This window comes from Eulemur rufifrons, chromosome 4 (genome assembly GCF_041146395.1).
Source record: "Eulemur rufifrons isolate Redbay chromosome 4, OSU_ERuf_1, whole genome shotgun sequence".
In the NCBI taxonomy this organism is placed as follows: domain Eukaryota; kingdom Metazoa; phylum Chordata; class Mammalia; order Primates; family Lemuridae; genus Eulemur; species Eulemur rufifrons.
In genome coordinates, this window is record NC_090986.1 from 70,012,445 (window position 1) to 70,031,403 (window position 18,959).

The 18,959-nt window shown below is 32.5% G+C and overlaps 1 protein-coding gene across 11 annotated transcripts in view; it reads left to right on the plus strand.

Moving 5' to 3' along the window:
• POSTN (periostin) overlaps nt 1–16,355 on the plus strand; it is a 34,968-nt gene extending 18,613 nt beyond the window's left edge. For 2 of the 11 annotated variants that reach the window (XM_069467319.1, XM_069467324.1), the window contains 9 exons: nt 28–158; nt 261–363; nt 470–537; nt 1,254–1,299; nt 7,434–7,523; nt 8,308–8,397; nt 9,121–9,198; nt 14,383–14,424; nt 15,553–16,355. In XM_069467319.1, coding sequence (XP_069323420.1) covers nt 28–158; nt 261–363; nt 470–537; nt 1,254–1,299; nt 7,434–7,523; nt 8,308–8,397; nt 9,121–9,198; nt 14,383–14,424; nt 15,553–15,590 — 686 coding nt within the window. In that variant the 3' untranslated portion in view covers nt 15,591–16,355. Of the gene's footprint in view, nt 1–27; nt 159–260; nt 364–469; nt 538–1,253; nt 1,300–4,314; nt 4,396–7,433; nt 7,524–8,307; nt 8,398–9,120; nt 9,199–9,571; nt 9,656–14,382; nt 14,425–15,552 lie in introns of all 11 variants that reach the window. The other 9 variants (XM_069467314.1, XM_069467317.1, XM_069467318.1 and 6 more) reach the window with 9 other exon arrangements.
• The last annotated feature ends 2,604 nt before the right edge of the window (nt 16,356–18,959 follow it).

Sequence of the window (18,959 nt, forward strand, 5' to 3'; positions counted from 1 at the left end):
AATAAATATATATATCTTTCCTTTTAGGGGACAAAAATGCTCTTCAAAACATCATTCTTTATCATCTGACACCAGGAGTTTTCATTGGAAAGGGATTTGAACCAGGTGTTACTAACATTTTAAAGACCACACAAGGAAGCAAAATCTATCTGAAAGGAGTAAGTTGTCTACAATAAATCTATGATAGTGTTCACCCACCATTAAATTATCTTAATGTCCTTCATTAAATTTCTCATTGGCATTATCCCCTGTTTTGATAGGTAAATGATACACTTCTGGTGAATGAACTGAAATCAAAAGAATCTGACATCATGACAACAAATGGTGTCATTCATGTTGTAGATAAACTCCTCTATCCAGCAGGTTGGTAATTATTGAACTCAATAATGGGTTAAGTATTTTTTAATGTGAACCTAGATTTTTATTTTACCCTTTGTTACCAATGTGCATTTCATATTCCTCTTCATAGACACACCTGTTGGAAATGATCAGCTGCTGGAAATACTTAATAAACTGATCAAATACATCCAAATTAAGGTACAGAACATTATTGGTTTCATTTATAATATGTTGTAAAGATATTGCAGTTTAACATAGGACACTAGAAATGTATGCATTCATAAGTAAACATACACTGGACTTGGATTGTTCTTTGTTGCTTATGTGCCACTGGCCCACCTTTAAAGAAATGGCAACATTTCTTCATGGTTTTTGTTTAGCAAATATTTGTTAAAAGCTACTTGGGGCCAAACAGTGCATTAAGCATTATGGAAAACATGAAGTTGAATCAGAGATGGTCTTTATTCAAATATTTTACAGTCTAGTTGGGAAAATAATACATACATAAATAATTAATATCTTTCTATCATTAAATACCTTCACTGCTGAATATAAAGAAAGATGAATTCACTTATAAAAAATTATCACCAATCTCAGATTAAAGGCAAAGGAATATTTCCCTCCTCTGTCATTGTACGGTCAAAGTAGCAAAAACCATGAAATAGTATTTAATAAATATATTAAACTTTGGACTATTCTACAATTGTTTAAACTCTGGGTAAAAAGTCGATGATTTTTATACTATCTGTCCTGAAAGCAAGAAATTGGAAGATGATTTATACAAGGACTTCATTTCTATTAAGTGTAATGATAACATCACTGTTTTTACTTTAGTAAGAATTAAAGGGGTGCTATAGTTTTTGTTAGCACAACTACCACATTCTGTGTTACTAAATATAAATGTTTATTTTCAGTTTGTTCGTGGTAGCACCTTCAAAGAAATCCCCATGACTGTCTATAGTAAGTACATAATGAATATTTGCCACATAGGTGGCAAGATGCGAAAAAAGAAAACAATCATTTTCTTTGTATTTACAAACAGAGATTATTGATAATCTGGTATTTAGAATTCCAAACGATGGCAAATCTCATTCTACTGGAAACAGGGCTTGAGGTCTGGGTGAGGCCTCTCGGGCTTGGCCATCCCATTTAACTCTGATAAACCCTTTCCCCACTCATTGGAAAAACAGGAGTGACACAATATGAGAAAGACAGTAAAATGTAATAATACCATGGCAAAGAGTCAGAAAGAAAAATGACATACAAAGGGGAAGGATCACTAGAAGACCCTCCAGGGGTACCTGAAAATTCAGATGAGTGGACACAGAAATGACATTGCCGAAGACTTCTTGCTCACTCCACCTCAAGCCGTGAGCTGTTTAAGGGCAGGGTGGGAAGTATGTGCCAAGGAATCCTAATGTTTATGAGATAGTGGTGCAAAAATTCTCCCCATCCAAAACTGGACTAAGGAACAAAAACATCTGCCAGGTGATAAATGTGTAGTTTTGAGATTCCAAGGTTCTTTTATCCCTGACATTACCAGATTATCAAAATTAAACCTCTACTACTTAACAATGCTAAGGAGTATTTCATTCTCATAATTGTAGCTCGTAGCATATCTTTTTCATTGGGACTTTTTCTTCCTTTATCTTTTTTCTTTCTTCCTTTCTTTCTTTCATTGTAGCTTTCAAAGCAGAAATTCTTTTCATTTTGTTTTGGCTCTGCAGTTTAAACACTCAAAATATATCAGTAGCTAAAACATTTCTTCAATCTCCACATTTATTCTGGCAAGAAAATTATTCTATTTTATACCATGAGCATCAAGTTATTTAATTTAGAAAATTTCCCTTAAAATGTACAGTAGGTATGGAAAAGGAGTAAAGCCAACGCAAGGAGCAAAACAAAATGTCTGCTGCTCTTGTTGATTTCGATTATATAACAACATCTACAATTTCAGTATCAGGCCAGCTCAGCACTATTTGAAAGATTTAATGGGAATAGTTGTGATTCAGCATGGTATAAATTCCAGCCTGGAAGTATATAATCTTGTTTAAAATATATTTTGTAACAAATTAAAGAATCTTTATGGGCTCTATTCATCAAATGTGTTATGTCATCTTTCTCCATCAAAAATATATATTATATATATGTATATCTGCAGTACATTTCTTTAACTTTCCAACCTTATCCATGTTAGTACCACCACTTTCTATATATGTCAATGCAATATTTTGTGTACACTGAGCCAAAATATTATTATAAATCCTTTATTCCCCCTTACTAAATTGTATCCTCACTCAGAGTATAAACTACATTTTCTGAAATTCTACAAGCCTAATGACTTCCTTACCTTCTCAGAGCCCTTGAAACGGCTTTAATGTTTACATTCCAATGTGCAATGCTTCTTTTACTCCTCCCAAGATGGATATTCTGTTATTAAGAAGCATTTTCAAATAAAGGTAGAACTTTGGTAAAATTCTTTGGTAAAAACTTTGGTAAAATTAAACCAAAGTTCCTATTTTTATGTTACTTTGTTGATTTATCTCTGAAATTCCCTTAATTTTCTTGCTTCATATTATTCTTGTCCCCAAAATAACATATGTTTTAAATTGTATAGTTGAGGGAAGGGATACTCTTTAGTATAAGTTGTCAAATAAAGAACACTTTAGCTGGAGAGGAATAAAATTAGTATTTAATCTTCAGATATGATCTGTCAAAACTATTTAAGTGCTCAGAAAAGCATGATTGACATGGAACTACCAACCAACTAAACAACCTAAACCTCAAGTTCCTTAAAATAACATAAAAAATTAAACTAAAAGTAATTAACCCACTTTGGTAGCAGCAGCAGAGACCTCTGTGCATTCAACCTTCATGGAAATGTCCCTCTGTGGCAAGACCACCTGTGGAATCAGTAACTGAACACACAGATTGATACATTTTAGAGCTTCATAATTTGAGATCTCAAAATCTAATATGATGGAAACATAGTCTCTTTTAAGGCCTAGATCCACATTAATTCAAAAAGTTGACACAGCTAGAAATCTTACAATCAGGTGAGAACTGACAGAAACCCAGGCTATGCTGACATCTCGCCTCTATGTGTGTCAGTGCAATGTGTTATAAGTGCACAGTGTGCGTAGCTTTGGTGCAGCCCATTATCTAATGGAGCCATCTTTTAAGGCCTCTAAGTAGAAATGACAAAAAGCCAGTAAGTAATCTTGCTTGTATGGCTCCAGACACACATTTCCAGTTAATCTGTATAACCAAAGTAAACCAAACAGTTGACTGCTATTTTAAATCAACTTTACACACTATTATCTTACTTGGGTAGATGACATACATTTAAAATATATACCCTTGATTTTTTTTTAAAAAATGATGATGATAACCAACTTAAAAGACATTTTAGACTAACTTAAATACTGATCATATCATGTTTGTTGAATAGAGCTCATGTCTGGCTGGCTGAAATTTATTCTTTCTTTTAAGTATTCTGAACTATTTTCCATTTTTTCCTTTCTATTTCACTGTTGTCAAATGCATGAAAAATATTTCAATTTTTTCTTTTAATTGACAAAGAATCCAACAATGCAATTTAAGATATTATGAATTGCATGACATTAATCATGTTTGTCTTCTGTTGCTATGCAGCCAATATTTTCAAGAAGTACAAAAGAAGGTAAAGAGCTTTAGTGGTACAGTTCAAAATTGTAGATTTCTAGATAGAATTCCTCACTTAGTGAGTATATATTCCGCTGGAACAAAGTCAAGTCACTGGACTTCAGAGTTCAACATCTGGACATGAGAAGATATTATTTTATGTACCATGAATATTTCCTGTATCTGACTGCCTGAACATATTATCATATCTGATAACTTAGCACCCTGCAAAGAGGAAAAAAAAAAAAGGAACATTTTGTTCAGGTTGTTTTTATGTAAACATCATTCATGTTCCACTTTCTATACTTTCAGCAACTAAAATTATAACCAAATTTGTGGAACCAAAAATTAAAGTGATTGAAGGCAGTCTTCAGCCTATTATCAAAACTGAAGGTAAAAATCAACGTTATACATGGTTCCTTTCATTGAGAAAAGAATCCATAAAAATACTGATTTCTATGAATGTATCTACATTCTTTTTGAAACTAACATGCTAAATATTTCTATACCGATGGCATGCTCATGTAATTGCAGAATGCGGAATGCAAATTATTTAGTAAAGTAGATGGTGCATTCCTAATACTTTCAGTACATTTGCTTGTACTTGATTTAATTTGAATCTAATTGACATTGCATTAGCACTAGTGCCCAGATACCCACCAAACAAATAAATCCTGAACTCTTTTGCTATAGTTAGACTCTTCAGAGAATACTCTTTTTGTTGCTTTGTTTCCTATCTCTGTCTCTTTTGTACTATGATAAAAAACTCTTTTGAAAAAGTGCGGGCATTTTTCATTCTGCAACCTAAGAAAGCATAGAAGCTGTACATTGATGAAAGCTTGCAATTTACAACCCCACATGATATATTTTAAAATCAAAACATTAGAAACAGAAGAGGAAATAAGCAGCTTGTGCAGTGAGTCAACCTTAAGACTACTTAATCCCAGTCCTGAACATATTCTGATATGTGATATAGCACATATATATGTATTTTATATATTTTACATATATACTTCTCTTCTGATGTTTCAGACCAGAACATTAAATAAGTAGTGACTTTCCTCTCAACTGACTATGTTTGCCAACTTCAACATCTTTAACGTTACGCTCATTTCATGTATTTTAATTATCTCCAGAAATCAGACCTTAAGAATTTTTTATTTCCATGGTTAACCATCTTAATGTAGTGACTTGACAAGAGAAAAGACCTTGTTATCTTCTTTATTCCATAAGGAGGACAGAAGCAGTCTTCCAAAAAAGAAACAGATTATATCTTTGATTAAATCTCAGGAAAACTATTATTGTGATTATCTTTGATTGTGATATTTCTTCTCATTCGGTGGATTGAGATGGCAACTTCCTGAATACTTTTGTCTACCTTTTAAAGTGAGCCATGACTTAAAATTTACACATTGAGGACACATAGGTAAATGTTGATTTCCTAGCTAATTAGTTATCTATATTATTATTCATTCTTGAGACCTAAAATTAAGTTATTCTTTGATATCTGTGCTTTTAAAAAATAGTATACTTATAGTCACTTGATTGATTTTATACAGTGATGAAGAGAATTTGGTGTTTTAAGAAGAAATTAAATCACAGAAATTTTTGTTGAAAAAATGTTTCTGTGTCATTTTAATGAAAAATGACACAATGATCCTTGATAATACAATTGACTTTAATGTTTTTTAAAAAATTAGATTTACTGAACTTTTGTATTATAATTATATACAGCTTCTTTAACTTAAATCATTCACTTGTGCCATTGTTCTTATTTTCAAAGATTCTTCTCTCTTCTTTCAAGAATCTTCATTCGACTTACTTATCTTCTCAATCTGTGTCAGGAGAATCCTATTCTAGTAAACTTTCTTTGGTTAGGAGCATAGTGGAATATCAATTCTACCTGTCTTCTTCCTGTAAAGAGAACGTGGATGAAAAATGGGGCCATGTCACCTATTCATTAATAACCTTTGAGTTCAAAAATTCAGAAATTTTATTTCTGTGTCACATTATGAAGGAAACAAATATTTATCTCCAGCTTCTAAGATTGTTACTGGCATTCCCTTCTTACTGTTTGAACATCTGCACATTCATTGATGACTTTCAAATTCTTACTAAATAAATTAGGCTCCAAGTGACAATTTTAAGATGTTCCTTATAAAAGGTACTTAACCAAATTGCATAATTAAGAATAAATCAACTGAAATTCAATCCAAAAATAATTAAGCAACCATTGTGCTGGGTACTCTCCTAGATGCTGGGAATAAGTAGGGAAAATAAACTTATAAAATCCCTACCTTCATAGAGCTTAACTACAAAGGATGTTTCTGAAATTTCAGTTTGGCTATTCTAAAGAAATATCAATTTAGATATTTTTATTAGCTCATTTCTTGTTCTTAAACTCCTTAGGTATACTTTCTCTACTCCTTAAAAACCTGACCTTATATTTTATACTCAATATCTCTTGGCCTCATAGATCAAATATTATGGCATGAAATATTTTATGATTTGAAAGAACTGTGCTCTTATTTTCATCATTTTAGATTGTTAAAGACTATTTAACTTTTGTAATGATGTACATTGACAATTTCTAGAGAGAGAAATAATTTTCTCAAAGATAAGAAAATACAGTTACATTTGACTATTGAAGGATATTACAGTATGAGTTAAATGTACTGAATCTTATTTTTCTTACTCCTGTATAAAATAGTCTAAATTAACTAATGTAGTAAGTAGCTTTCTAACATTCAAAATGATTTTCTCTGGGAGCAAAATCATTTTGCAAGCCAAATGCAACACTTGTTTAACTTTTGCATTTGAAGGACTGTTTAACCGTTAGTTAGTTTCTTATCATTTTCACATAGAAGGTTAAGTACTCAAATCCATTTTCCCATAAAACCTGAAACTCAGCATCTTACAGGTAAGTATAAAATTGGGATTTTCCTATGTTCAGTCCTGTGCCCACTGGATCAAAAATGTAAGGTACTTAGTGATTTTAAAAGCTTAAATGAAAAATTTTAATAAGGAAAGAGTAATAGATAATATTAGTAAGCTAAAGTAAGATCTATACCAGTTATCAATAGAGCAACTCAAATTTGTACATACTATATGATTCACAAAGTGTAGCCACGTATAATATTTTGTGTGATCATACCTTACAACTACCAGTGAATGGATGGATTTATACATCTGTTTAAATGCTAAAGCAAGTTATAGTAATTTTAGTAGTACACCAATAGACCCAGTCATTTGTTCTCATAAATATTGTCTAATTTGAAGACAATGGGAAATGCTTAAAACTGATTTCATACATAGAGCCTGAAACTAGCTTGACATTTGAGTCACACCAAATGTTGGAATAAATTTCCTATTCTGGTAAATTTAAAGGGCTGATTTAACATGATAATTTGTCTCCTAAAATAATGTCTCAGGACCCACAATAACAAAGGTCAAAATTGAAGGTGAACCTGAACTCAGACTGATTACAGAAGGTGAAACCGTAACTGAAGTGATCCATGGAGGTGCGTTATGTGTATTTCCTGGTGCCTACTTGGCATTGCTATGGTTATTTTGAAATACTATTCGCTTAGAAATATTGAACGTCTGACATTTTCTCCTGGTTTTTGTTTTATGTAAATTGTGGAAACAATTTTCTCAGCTATGGGTCCTTATTAGCCAGTCAGAAATAAAATATAGTTTGCCTTTAATGGATCTAGGTGGAATTAATTTAAACATTAAGTCACTAGGTCCAAAAAAACTGTCATTATTTCTGCATATGCATATGACAATTATAGATTATAATGATAGCGCTAATGACAAGACCGGAGGACATGTTGGGCTCACACATAGAAGAAAAATAACCATGGCAGAAGACTCTGACTAATAAGCCACTACTAAGATTTATTACAGGATTCCTATTCCAGTGATGTACAGCTCCCTGGATTCTCACTGAATAAGCATTCTGCAGGCAGGAAACAAGGGTGACATAAAGAGTTATCTTGACAGCTGGCCCCTCCCCTCACCCAAGATTCAGGACATAACTATTATCTTATAGACCTCTATTGATCTGAATTTATTTGAGATATGTTCTAAAAATTATTATGATTTACTCCTAAATGGTAATATTTTGAGAAATATAATCGATCATTAAAATGTCTAGCTGATACAAGTATACAAGGGTTGTCCAGAAAATATCCAGCCACTGTTAATATAATGAGAATGGTTACATGGCTAGGTACTTTATGGGCAGCCATCATAGACACTGTATGAGGATAAATCAAATACATTTTTGTCCCCTACTTTCAGAGCCAATTATTAAAAAGTACACCAAAATCATTGATGGAGTACCTGTGGAAATAACAGAAAAAGAGACACGGGAAGAACGAATCATTAAAGGTAGTCTTTAATTCCATACATGGATATATACTCAGATTGTCAAAAAATAGTTAATCTTAAATTATCTTTATAAGAAACATTGACGAACCTGACTAACTCATTTGCATGATGGTTACTGAAGGTACTTCATTTCTTTTCTGGCAGAAATGATGCTATTCTAAATATGTAATCTATGTTTTACTCTAAATTGGAAATTTGTAGACAAATCTATAAGCATGTATTTTTATTATGTGTATGTATTCATATTATATGACATAGCCTCTTCACTGTTTATTAATGAGCTATTGAATCCTGAAAGAAAAACCCCATTCCCTCCTTTGAGCTTTCATTAATCTTAAGGTCCATACATCTATGTCCAAAAATATATTCAACGTTGTAAAAAATAATTTATTGATAATTTTAATAAACCTTTGTATTAGTCTGTGACCTACAAATTAGTCTCAGATTCTAAATTCAGCTATTTCTATAAGTATTTGTTTAAACAAGTAGTCAGCAAGTATGGCCTGTGTAACCTATTTATGTAAATAAAGTTTTATTGGAACACAGTCATGTTCATTCATTTGCATAATGTCTATGGCCACTTTTTATATCGCAGTGACAGAGTTGAACGGTTGCAACACAGACAACACGGCCCAAAAGTGTAAAATATTAACTCTCTGTCACTGTACAGAAGAGGTTTGCCCACCCCTGTTTTAGACTTTTTTAAAATTGTCTTTCTTTTAGGTCCTGAAATAAAATACACTAGGATTTCTACTGGAGGTGGAGAAACGGACGAAACTCTGAAGAAATTGTTGCAAGAAGGTGAGAGCTGGTCTAGAAAAATTAGAATATAACTTCACCTAAGCTCTCTGTATCCAAGCCTAAAATAATCTTTGAGGCCTTGTACATGTTTCTACTCTATCTCATTCTATTGTTCAAGTTCCATACCAACATTAAAAAACCATGAAAATATGGAATGAAATATAAAGGGCAGTCATATTTGTTTTGTTATACAGTATAATGTTCAACAGCTTTATAAGAAAATTAGTCTATCAAAAAACAACACTAAAAACTGAAAGAACTAAATGTTGGTCTGGAATTCATTATTGGGCAGATGCCATTATTTGTCACGTCAAATCTGCTGTCTTTTTTTGTTATATAAACCAATTTCTGCTATAAACATGTATCCTCTCAGAGGTCACCAAGGTCACCAAATTCATTGAAGGTGGTGATGGTCATTTATTTGAAGATGAAGATATTAAAAGACTGCTTCAGGGAGGTTAGTAAAAGGATGACAACTAACCCCCTTAACAGGTTCTGGTGATAGTTCTTCAACTTTTTAAAGACTAAGCAAGCAGATTTTTCTTTTAATCAGATTAAAAAAGGACAACATCAGCTGTTGTCTTAACAGATGGATTGGTTCAATGGTAGTTTAAGTAACAGTTATGGAGAAATGATTACTAGTTTAAACAGTCTTTAAAAAGTTCTATGGTATAAAGCTTGGGGAGCAATGAATACTTTTTTTGCTTTGATTCAGATAATTGTAAAGCTATTTTAAGTATGTGACAGGGGAATAATGTTTAAATTTCTAGTTGTTAAACAAGCCTAAATTTGACATACATTTTATATTTTTAAAAAATGTATTCACTGCCCCCATAACAACAATAAAGGCATGTTTTTGGATTCTGGAAGTGCACAGATATCCCCAAAAACAGTGCATTTAGTAACTTTCTTTTCCAAAACTACATTCTTGGGAATGAGTATTTGTTTCTTCTAACAGTTTGAGTGATAATCTATACCTGGAGATGTAAATTGTTTTGCATATAAAATTAATCTTAATCTTTTATGGAATGTTCTCTGTCTATGGCATTAAATAGACTTACTTTCAAAAGCAAAGAAAAAAAGAATTCAAAATCTTACACAAACTCTAAATGGTAATTATTCAAAGAAATACTAAATGTTGATAAAATATAATTTGGATCATTGGCATTTGAATAAATGGATTTCTAGTTGATTTTGTTAACAATGAAAGTATTAAGCTGAAAAAATATCTTAGAGAAACAAGTATTTAAATTATTTAGAAAACTCAAATATGCTCTTTGAAATATACTATGAATTCAGAAACACAATGGAAGTGTGGTATTTATCCAAAATACAGTCCAGGTGGCTTTTCTACTTATAATTTTGAAAATTGCATTGCTGTGTCTGAGAAAATGTAAATTTTCTTGAGACCTGTGTATTTTTGGCAACTATTGTTTCTATATTCTGTATTTTAATATACATAAAATCTCTTACATAGTATTTGGAGACCTGTCAGTGATATTAAAAATATATTTTTTATTTAAACAATGATTGAATTTTCCCTCACTAGAAAAAAATATGTCTAAAAATACAAGATTTCCTTTCAGAACACAAAGAATACATGGCATGCCCAAGGCATAATGTAACCACAGATTCATGTAAGATCTAATCCAGAATTCATTCAATATCTACCCTCCCCCCCAAATGTTTAACTATCTGCTAGGAAAACATCTAAGGATCTGAGGGAAAAGACAAACACACTATGAAGATTAAATTGAATTCTTTTTTTGAAGTCTTTGCCATAGTAAGCAGCTTTGTAGAATGGCAGTGCTTTTTAGAGAATGAATAAATTAGTAGTTGCACTTGTTTATATTGCTTTAATTCATTTAGGTTCAAACTTCAGGTAAGTATGTTTTTTTCCATTTTAATAAGCCCCTTTTAGTGAGTTATTGTAAACAATGCAGCTAAGTATTAAAGAATTGCTTCAGCCAAGAAAAGATATGATTGCTACAAGTTAGAATATGATATTCAGTTTTTAGTTAATGGACTCCTTTATTAACCCTTATTTCTGTTCATCTCAGGTTGATTCCTTTGTGCCCAGTGTAGATCTCTCTACATATCTATAAGGCATCAGTTTTTACAATGCCACATCATAAGTCTTTCTTGAAACATTTCCAAGGTTTTGCTTTACATAGGAAAGACAGTATACACCGTAGAGTTACTAGTATCAGCATTCATTGGAAAGAAAATGCTAATTTTCTTTTTTACCCATTTAAAACCACAGGTCATCACTGAGTCACAAGTATCCCTTTGTCTAGATCCTAAGAGACATTGATTTACAAAGAAGGTGGTATAAATTACATTACGCAGGATCTTTTTTTGTTTTTATCAGAGTCTGGCTAATTAATACATACCTAAACCATGGTCTTCATTTTGATAAGTTCTATCTGAAACTGAGTTTTCTATCTGAACTGCTCACATTGTAAATACTGTGGTGCAGGTAGTACATTTTGATGATATGAGTGTATTTCCCAATCACTTGAGTCCTGACTATTAACATGACTAAGTGGACTTTTCAGTACTGGTATTGTGATTTGTCACTGAAATACTTACAAGCCCTTAACTGAAAAATGTTCTCACAAAATTCATAGAATTTTTCATGCTTACTTTATGTAGAAATCTGTATTCTGAAGCTACCCAAACAAATAAAGGAGAATAACAGGCTATGGAGAAAGAAAGAACAAAAAAAAAAAAAAGCCATTTTGGAAGGTTTTGCAGATCTGCCAATATAATATGTTAAAATTTACAGCCTATGTAAAGAATAGTGGATCAGGTTGTAGGTCCACCTCCAGGCTGAGCTCTGACTTAAATCTAAGTTAGTTGACTCTTTTCTGCCTTATTTCCTTCATCTGAAAAATGCAGATAGTAATGTTACCTACATCTAAATAAGTGAACATCTGAAAAGCTCTTGGAACGATGGTCAACACATAGTAAGCTGTCAGTGAATGTTACTATCACTATTGTTATCAATTAATATTAACATGGTCAACAAAGTAATATAATACCCCCCACTTTAAATTTCTAAAGTCATAGCCATGTAAAAATGCAAAAAAAAAAAAAAAAAAAAAAACAGCCAAACAAACGAAACTTCCAAATAATTGAGCTGAAGCACTTTGCGTACTTTATTTAGGCAGAGAGGGGACATTTGTGCCAAATTATTCAGGTTTATCTTCCCACATTTTGCTGTTCTAACCATGAATACAACTCTCTTTCATTTTGAGATAGCAGAGAGCTGCTGGGAGCACACCTGATTTCTGCACTTTAATTAAGCTTTTCTTTTAAAATATTTGTTTGCCAAAATGAACGTTTTTTATTCTGGAATATTATCATAGCAAAACAGTAATAAATTAGCAAAACCTCATTAAGTGGATGCTAATAAATTTATGAAAGGAAATTTGAGTACACTTGCTTGTTTTAAAAGGTAATTTTGCAAATAGTTCTATGATCCTTATTTATTTGTTCAATTTTATTTTTTTGAGACAGAGTCTCCCTCTGTCACCCTGGCTACAGTGCAGTGGTGTCATCATAGCTCACAGCAACCTCAAACTCCTGGGCTCTAGCAATTCTCCTGCCTCAGCCTCCTGAGCAGCTGAGACAACAGGAGCCCACTAAGATGCCTGGCTAATTTTTCTATATTAAGTAAGGACAGGGTCTCACTCTTGCTCAGGCTGGTCTTGAACTCCTGACCTCAAGCGATCCTCCTGCCTTGGCCTCCCAGAGTGCTGGGATTACAGGCTTGAGCAAACAAATAAACCTTGCCTCAGTCCACTTTCAAACTGTACAATAATTTACTATTTGAAATGTAAGAGATCTATTATAAACAATGCTCTTACTTACTAATTAAAGGTTAGCTCCATCTTCTCTTGGCAATCTTTTATAAGCCAATATTTTGTTACCACATAAACCTGAAGTTAAGAAAAATATATCTATTTGAGAATATGTCAGAAGTCAGACTTTGCTCTTACACAGACTTCCCCCCATTATGCAATCTAGTAAGATTTTCTGTAGTGCTACATTTTACTGTAGTATTAACAATATGTGATAAATGGTTATATACCTTATATTCTGGGGAGAAAAAGACATGTTGATAATGTGCTAAGTAGGCAGAAATGGAATTTATAAAATTTTTAAATGTTATTTCTTTTTAAAAAATTATTTGGTTTCAAATAGCCAAAACTATTCATGATGATAGTTTCATTGCTTACTTTTTATGGGATTTCAGAGAATTGAAAATATTGCATATAATAGAAAATTTTTGACTTCATTGCTGAGTGTAGATGATATATAAAAAAACAAGCAGTGAAAATTTGGGGAATAAAGCTTAAAAAGGTTAAGTAGAAAAATGAAGCTGTTGTAGGATAACATTTACTCTTTGATCTTAAATGCTCCAAAACTGAGTGAAAATGTGAATTTAGGCCTACCAGGTAATCTTGTCAGTGAGTTAAAAGAAAAAGAAGGGAATTGAGAAAATGTTACAACTATAACAACACAAAACTACATAGTTATGAAACCCTTGCTGTCCTTAAATGTGAAAGCTTTTATTATTTTTAACTAGTTAATTTTTAAAGGGTCTTATAGGATTGACACTGAACTGGACTTTTCCTGAATTGCTTATAATTATATTTCTAGAGTCATCAGGTCAATGCTATTTTGTTGACCTCATTTACAATGAAGCCATCACAAATTGATCTATAGTGAAAATTTTGCAGAGGCATACATTACAAATAGGGATGTCTGCGAAGATGGGTTGCTATCTCTGGGAAGGCACTTGTCTTAAACTCTATAATGTTAAATATCCCTATCATCATAAAGTAATGCTTTTCACAAAAAGGTGAAAAAAGTTATATAAGTCATTTGCTCTGTGCAAAAATGGCACATTATGTGGGCGTCCAAAAGCCATAATGAAATAATGTGTTTTGCAATTAGGAAACATTCATTATGATGTATGGAAAACAAATGTCTAATTGTTTGTCTGTTGTCAATACGAAACTCTAAGGATCATAAAATTTACTATTCAAAAAAAAAAAAAACTACATGTTTAAGTGACACCTATTTAAAACTCTACACTTTTCTCCTTACCTGTGTCTCCTGTCTGATTTTAGCCATAATTGAAAAGTATTTCTAACTACAACAATTTAATTTTAGACACACCTGTGAGGAAGATACAAACCAACAAAAGAGTTCAAGGTAAGTGTATTGACAATAGAAATGTGTGTATATGGCACATTTTGTTATGTTAAGAGAAATCAAAGAAGAGGAAAGTACTTTCATACATTTTACTTTGAATTTTGTTGTCTGTCAGAAAGAAAAGTTAGACAGTTTTGATACAGAGGATATAGATGATAAGAATCAGAAAATAAATTGCTCATGTTCTGCACTATTAACAGAATTTAAGAATAACAAATATTAAAGGAAATGCAAGGAAATTCATGTAAACTGCAAGGCATATTGAACCATTGAGGTAGACTCAAGTGTGTAGTCCATACATTTATATCAAAATTGAGTGTATACAAGTTAAGTGTACATAAACTATTTTGTGTCTATAAGAGTTAAGTCAAAAAGAAATGTTTGAATACCAGAGCCAAACAAATACAGGTTGTAGGCAGACCTAAAACCTTAAAAACGTTATTATGTGAGATGAGGCTACAGTTTGAGAGGTAAGTAAATAAGAATTGTACACATACAGAAAACTGTATAACTATTCATAAATTCTTATATAAGTGTGTAGATTACATGTATTATATATTACATATGAACTACAATTTTCTTCATAACTACACTATGTGCACTTTCTAATTCCTCCATTTAGTTATCTTACATTCTGATACATTGAAAGTGCAAAGACTTCCCTCATGGAAGCTAGAGTGAATTACAAGCTTGGAATTACAAATTTGGATTTCTGAGATAATTAAATACTAACAGTCAAAAGAAGTTGTAAGGCTTGTCAATGTACTATAAGCCTATCTAATTTTAAGCCAATTCAATGTATAGATCTTTGAAAGTAAAGGATCAATTATGCAAATATTTTTTAACTGAAGGACTTATCAAGGATTTCTTGTAAACATTGAAATCCATCCAAATTTTCTAAAAAATTAAAATCATCAAATTTCAAATTTTTGTTTTCGTATACCTTTGATCAAAAAATAATCTTGGTTTCATTGAGATAAACTAAGGATATTATTAAGAAAACATTACCTAAAGTTTATTACAATAAGAAATTATAGCCTTTGATAGGTATACACAGAATATCATATTTTTAAACTCTAAAGTTTCATTACATTCACAATCTATACTTTCTTCTTTCTTCCCAATTAGGATCTAGAAGACGAGCAAGGGACAGTCGTTCTCAGTGAAAATCCAAAAACCAGACTGCAAAGTTTAAACAACCCGAAGTCAATAACCTGACCTAAAAGAAAATTATGAGAGCCACGTAGACATCAGGAACTGGTGAAACATCAGCACAAGAAAGAAATCATCGAACAATTCTGAACACGAATTTAATATTTTTTTTTCTGAATGAGAGACATGAGGAAAATTGTGGGGCTAGCCTCCTGTGGGATAGGAACTGACGGAATCATATCACCTTGTAGGCTTTTTCATCTTGATATTAAAAGTTCTGGCTAACTTTGGACTCCTTCAAAAAAAAATCCTTGTCACCAGATTTATTACGATACAAATCTAAGAGTGGTGAACTGTTATCTCATTGAAAGGATTGAGCCTTGAATGTATGTAATGGATAAATAAAATGCATGTAAGCAGTTACCTCTCCCCTGGAAGCTAAGTTATAATAAAAATGGGTGCTCAGTATAAAACAAACAAACAAAACCTTTTACATCAAAAGGCTTTGCACATTTCTAGACAATGTGGGTTTACTGGTAAATTATGTTACTTTTACAACTAATTTTGTACTCTTGAAATGTTTGTCATATGCGTCTTGCAATACATTTTTTTTTAATCTCAAACATTTCAATAAAACCATTTTTCAGGTATAAAGAGAATTACTTCATGGTGAGTAATTCAGAAAACTCAAGATTTAAGTTAAAAAGTGGTTTGGACTTGGGAACAGGACTTTATACCTCTTATTGTAACAATTACTCATTAAAGGAAATTGAATGAAATCAGTGTTTCTTGAATTTTTCTAACTGTTATGTTACGTAAAGAATCATTAGATAATGAAGCAATTATAAAATATCAAATAAACACCTAATTTAACCCCAAGACTATGCTGAGTTGTGAAGATTCAAGAGATGAATCAGACACAGTTATAGTCCTCAAAAGCTAAAGAGAAAACCAGTTATCCATAATACACCATAAGCTATAATCAAAGAATAAACAGCACTCCTCAAGCATGAATGCATCAGTTTATTATTCCTGGGCTAGGCAATGGGGGAGCCACAGAGATGCCCTCAGCTAAGATGAAGCAACAGAGCCCATTGCATGGCAAAGGAAAGGAGGAAAATACTTGCTTGCTGAGAATGACAAAGATTTTGATTTGATCTATACAGATCTCAATAACTGTTATCCTTAGCTTAGACTGGTTGAAATGAGAGCATTTAGGAAATGGAATCCATACTGAGTGGCAACAACATTATACCATGGATTGGAGGGCAGTCATTGGGAGACTGTACAACTGAGGAAAGCCACCCTGAAGGCACCAGGATATCCAGATGTCCATAGATGTCCAGCTTGGAGCAGAGAAAATTGGGCTCAGCACTAAAGAACCTATAAATCTTCTTGGGTAGCTGAAAGATTCTTTGTTTGAGGAACAATTAGGGTGAGGAAGTGAGATATAAAATTCTGAGTATCATTTACTGATGTGCTCTATAGCTTTGGTTTTCCAGAATGCTTTCTAGTCTCAGAGAGTGGTGAGATTTATTTCAACCAGTTAGGGTCCCTGCCAGAAAAGAAAATATCCTACCAACTTGGTACCCATGTAGAGAATCTCAGCTGGAAAGGGTGTGGTTGTGATCCTCCCAAAATGATTCAGAAGAGGTGGTTATGGCTGAAAGGCACACTTATAGCCATGACTCAAGCATTACAAAAGCGATTCATGTAACAAAAACATTTGTACTCCCTTAATATTCTAAAATAACAAAAAAAGAAGAAGTGGTTAGGTATGGTGGCACTGGTAGAACAGACTAAAATATCATCACCATAGTTGGCTATTTCAAACAGGTAGCCTGTTGTTCAGGATGCCCTAGGAGATTACCAGTTAATTGCATAGAAAGAACAATAGATGGGTTCATTCATTTAGACCCCTTCAGGATTTTCATTTGATAATGAGGCAGATGTTCCAAAGTTGGACTTTGAACATGGTAATCTGGGACAGTAGATTGGTGTTGAGGTCTTTTTAAAGACTGCTGACTTGAAGCTCAGACTGGGGGGGAGGATGGGGAGGCATGGGCAATATATATAACCTGAACTTTTGTATCCCCATAATGAGCTGAAAAAAAAAAAAAAAAAAAAAACCTGCTGACTTAAAGGCCCTTCTCTGTGACCACAGAGGAAAAAAACAAATCAACACTGGCTTAAACACATATGTAAATCTAGCCTCTCTTTCTGGTAAAAGACAGTCTTTCAAGTGACGACACATGTAAATGTGCTCACAAAATTTAAAGAGGAACTACTAACAAAATAGAAATAAATTTAGCAATAATAAAAATAAAAAGGCAAAATTAAAAATAAAAGAAAAGAAAAACAATTTAAAACCTTTAAATCAGGACTTTTAAAAATAAATATCAATCCTACTCACTTCCTAAAAGTTGAAGGGGCATCGTTGTATGTACTTTTACACATATTAATCCTTTAAAAATTATGAAGAGACTTTGCATAAAAAAAGAGAGGCTCAAAAAGTTTACATAAATTTTCTTTCTTCCTTTGCCTTGTACACTTAAATCACACCATTGATCAACTTGCTAAATGCCATTACTTAACAAGTACAAACTTGGGCATAGCAAACAAATTTGTTGCAATTGTGCTGAGTCTTTGTATCTGATTTTAGCTCTTTTTCTCTGTGTAAGTGGCATATAACTTTTGGTTTGGGTTCATGGAATTGAGGATTGTGGTCTTAGCAGGAATCTACAGAAAGCATTATTTCTCAAGGTTAGGGCTCTGACATTCTGGATCAGCATCAACCAGGAGGGTTTATTTTTAAATGAAGACCTTGGGGTTCACCCAAGACTTAGATAAAGAATCTTTTGGAAAAACTTTCTCCATGATTCTTATAAACACTAAAATTTTCATTTTGTTTTCTTTTTTAAACAGCTTTAAATAAGTATATTTGGATTAAAATGAACTGTAAATATTTAAGTGTACAATTTGATAAGTTTTGACATATAATAAACTTGTGAAAACCAACACCACACTTAAAATTGTGAATATATCCATCAGCCCCAAAAGTTTCCTCATGCCCCTTTTAATTCCTACCTTACCGCGCCTGCTTGCCTCAGCTCCAGGCAACCAATGGTCTTTGCATCACTACAGATAACCACATTTCTAACTTTTCTACAAATTGAATCACACAGCATGCATGGCTTCTTTTCTGTCCGGCTTTCCTTTCTCTTGGATTAACATGTTGCAGTGGAATGGCTGGATCACAGAAAAGGTATATGATAAGTATTTTAGGAAACTACCCAACCATACTCCAAAGTATTCTACTATTTGCATTCCCACCAGAAGTATATGAGAGTTCCAGTTCCTCTTTCCAACACTTAACATGGTCA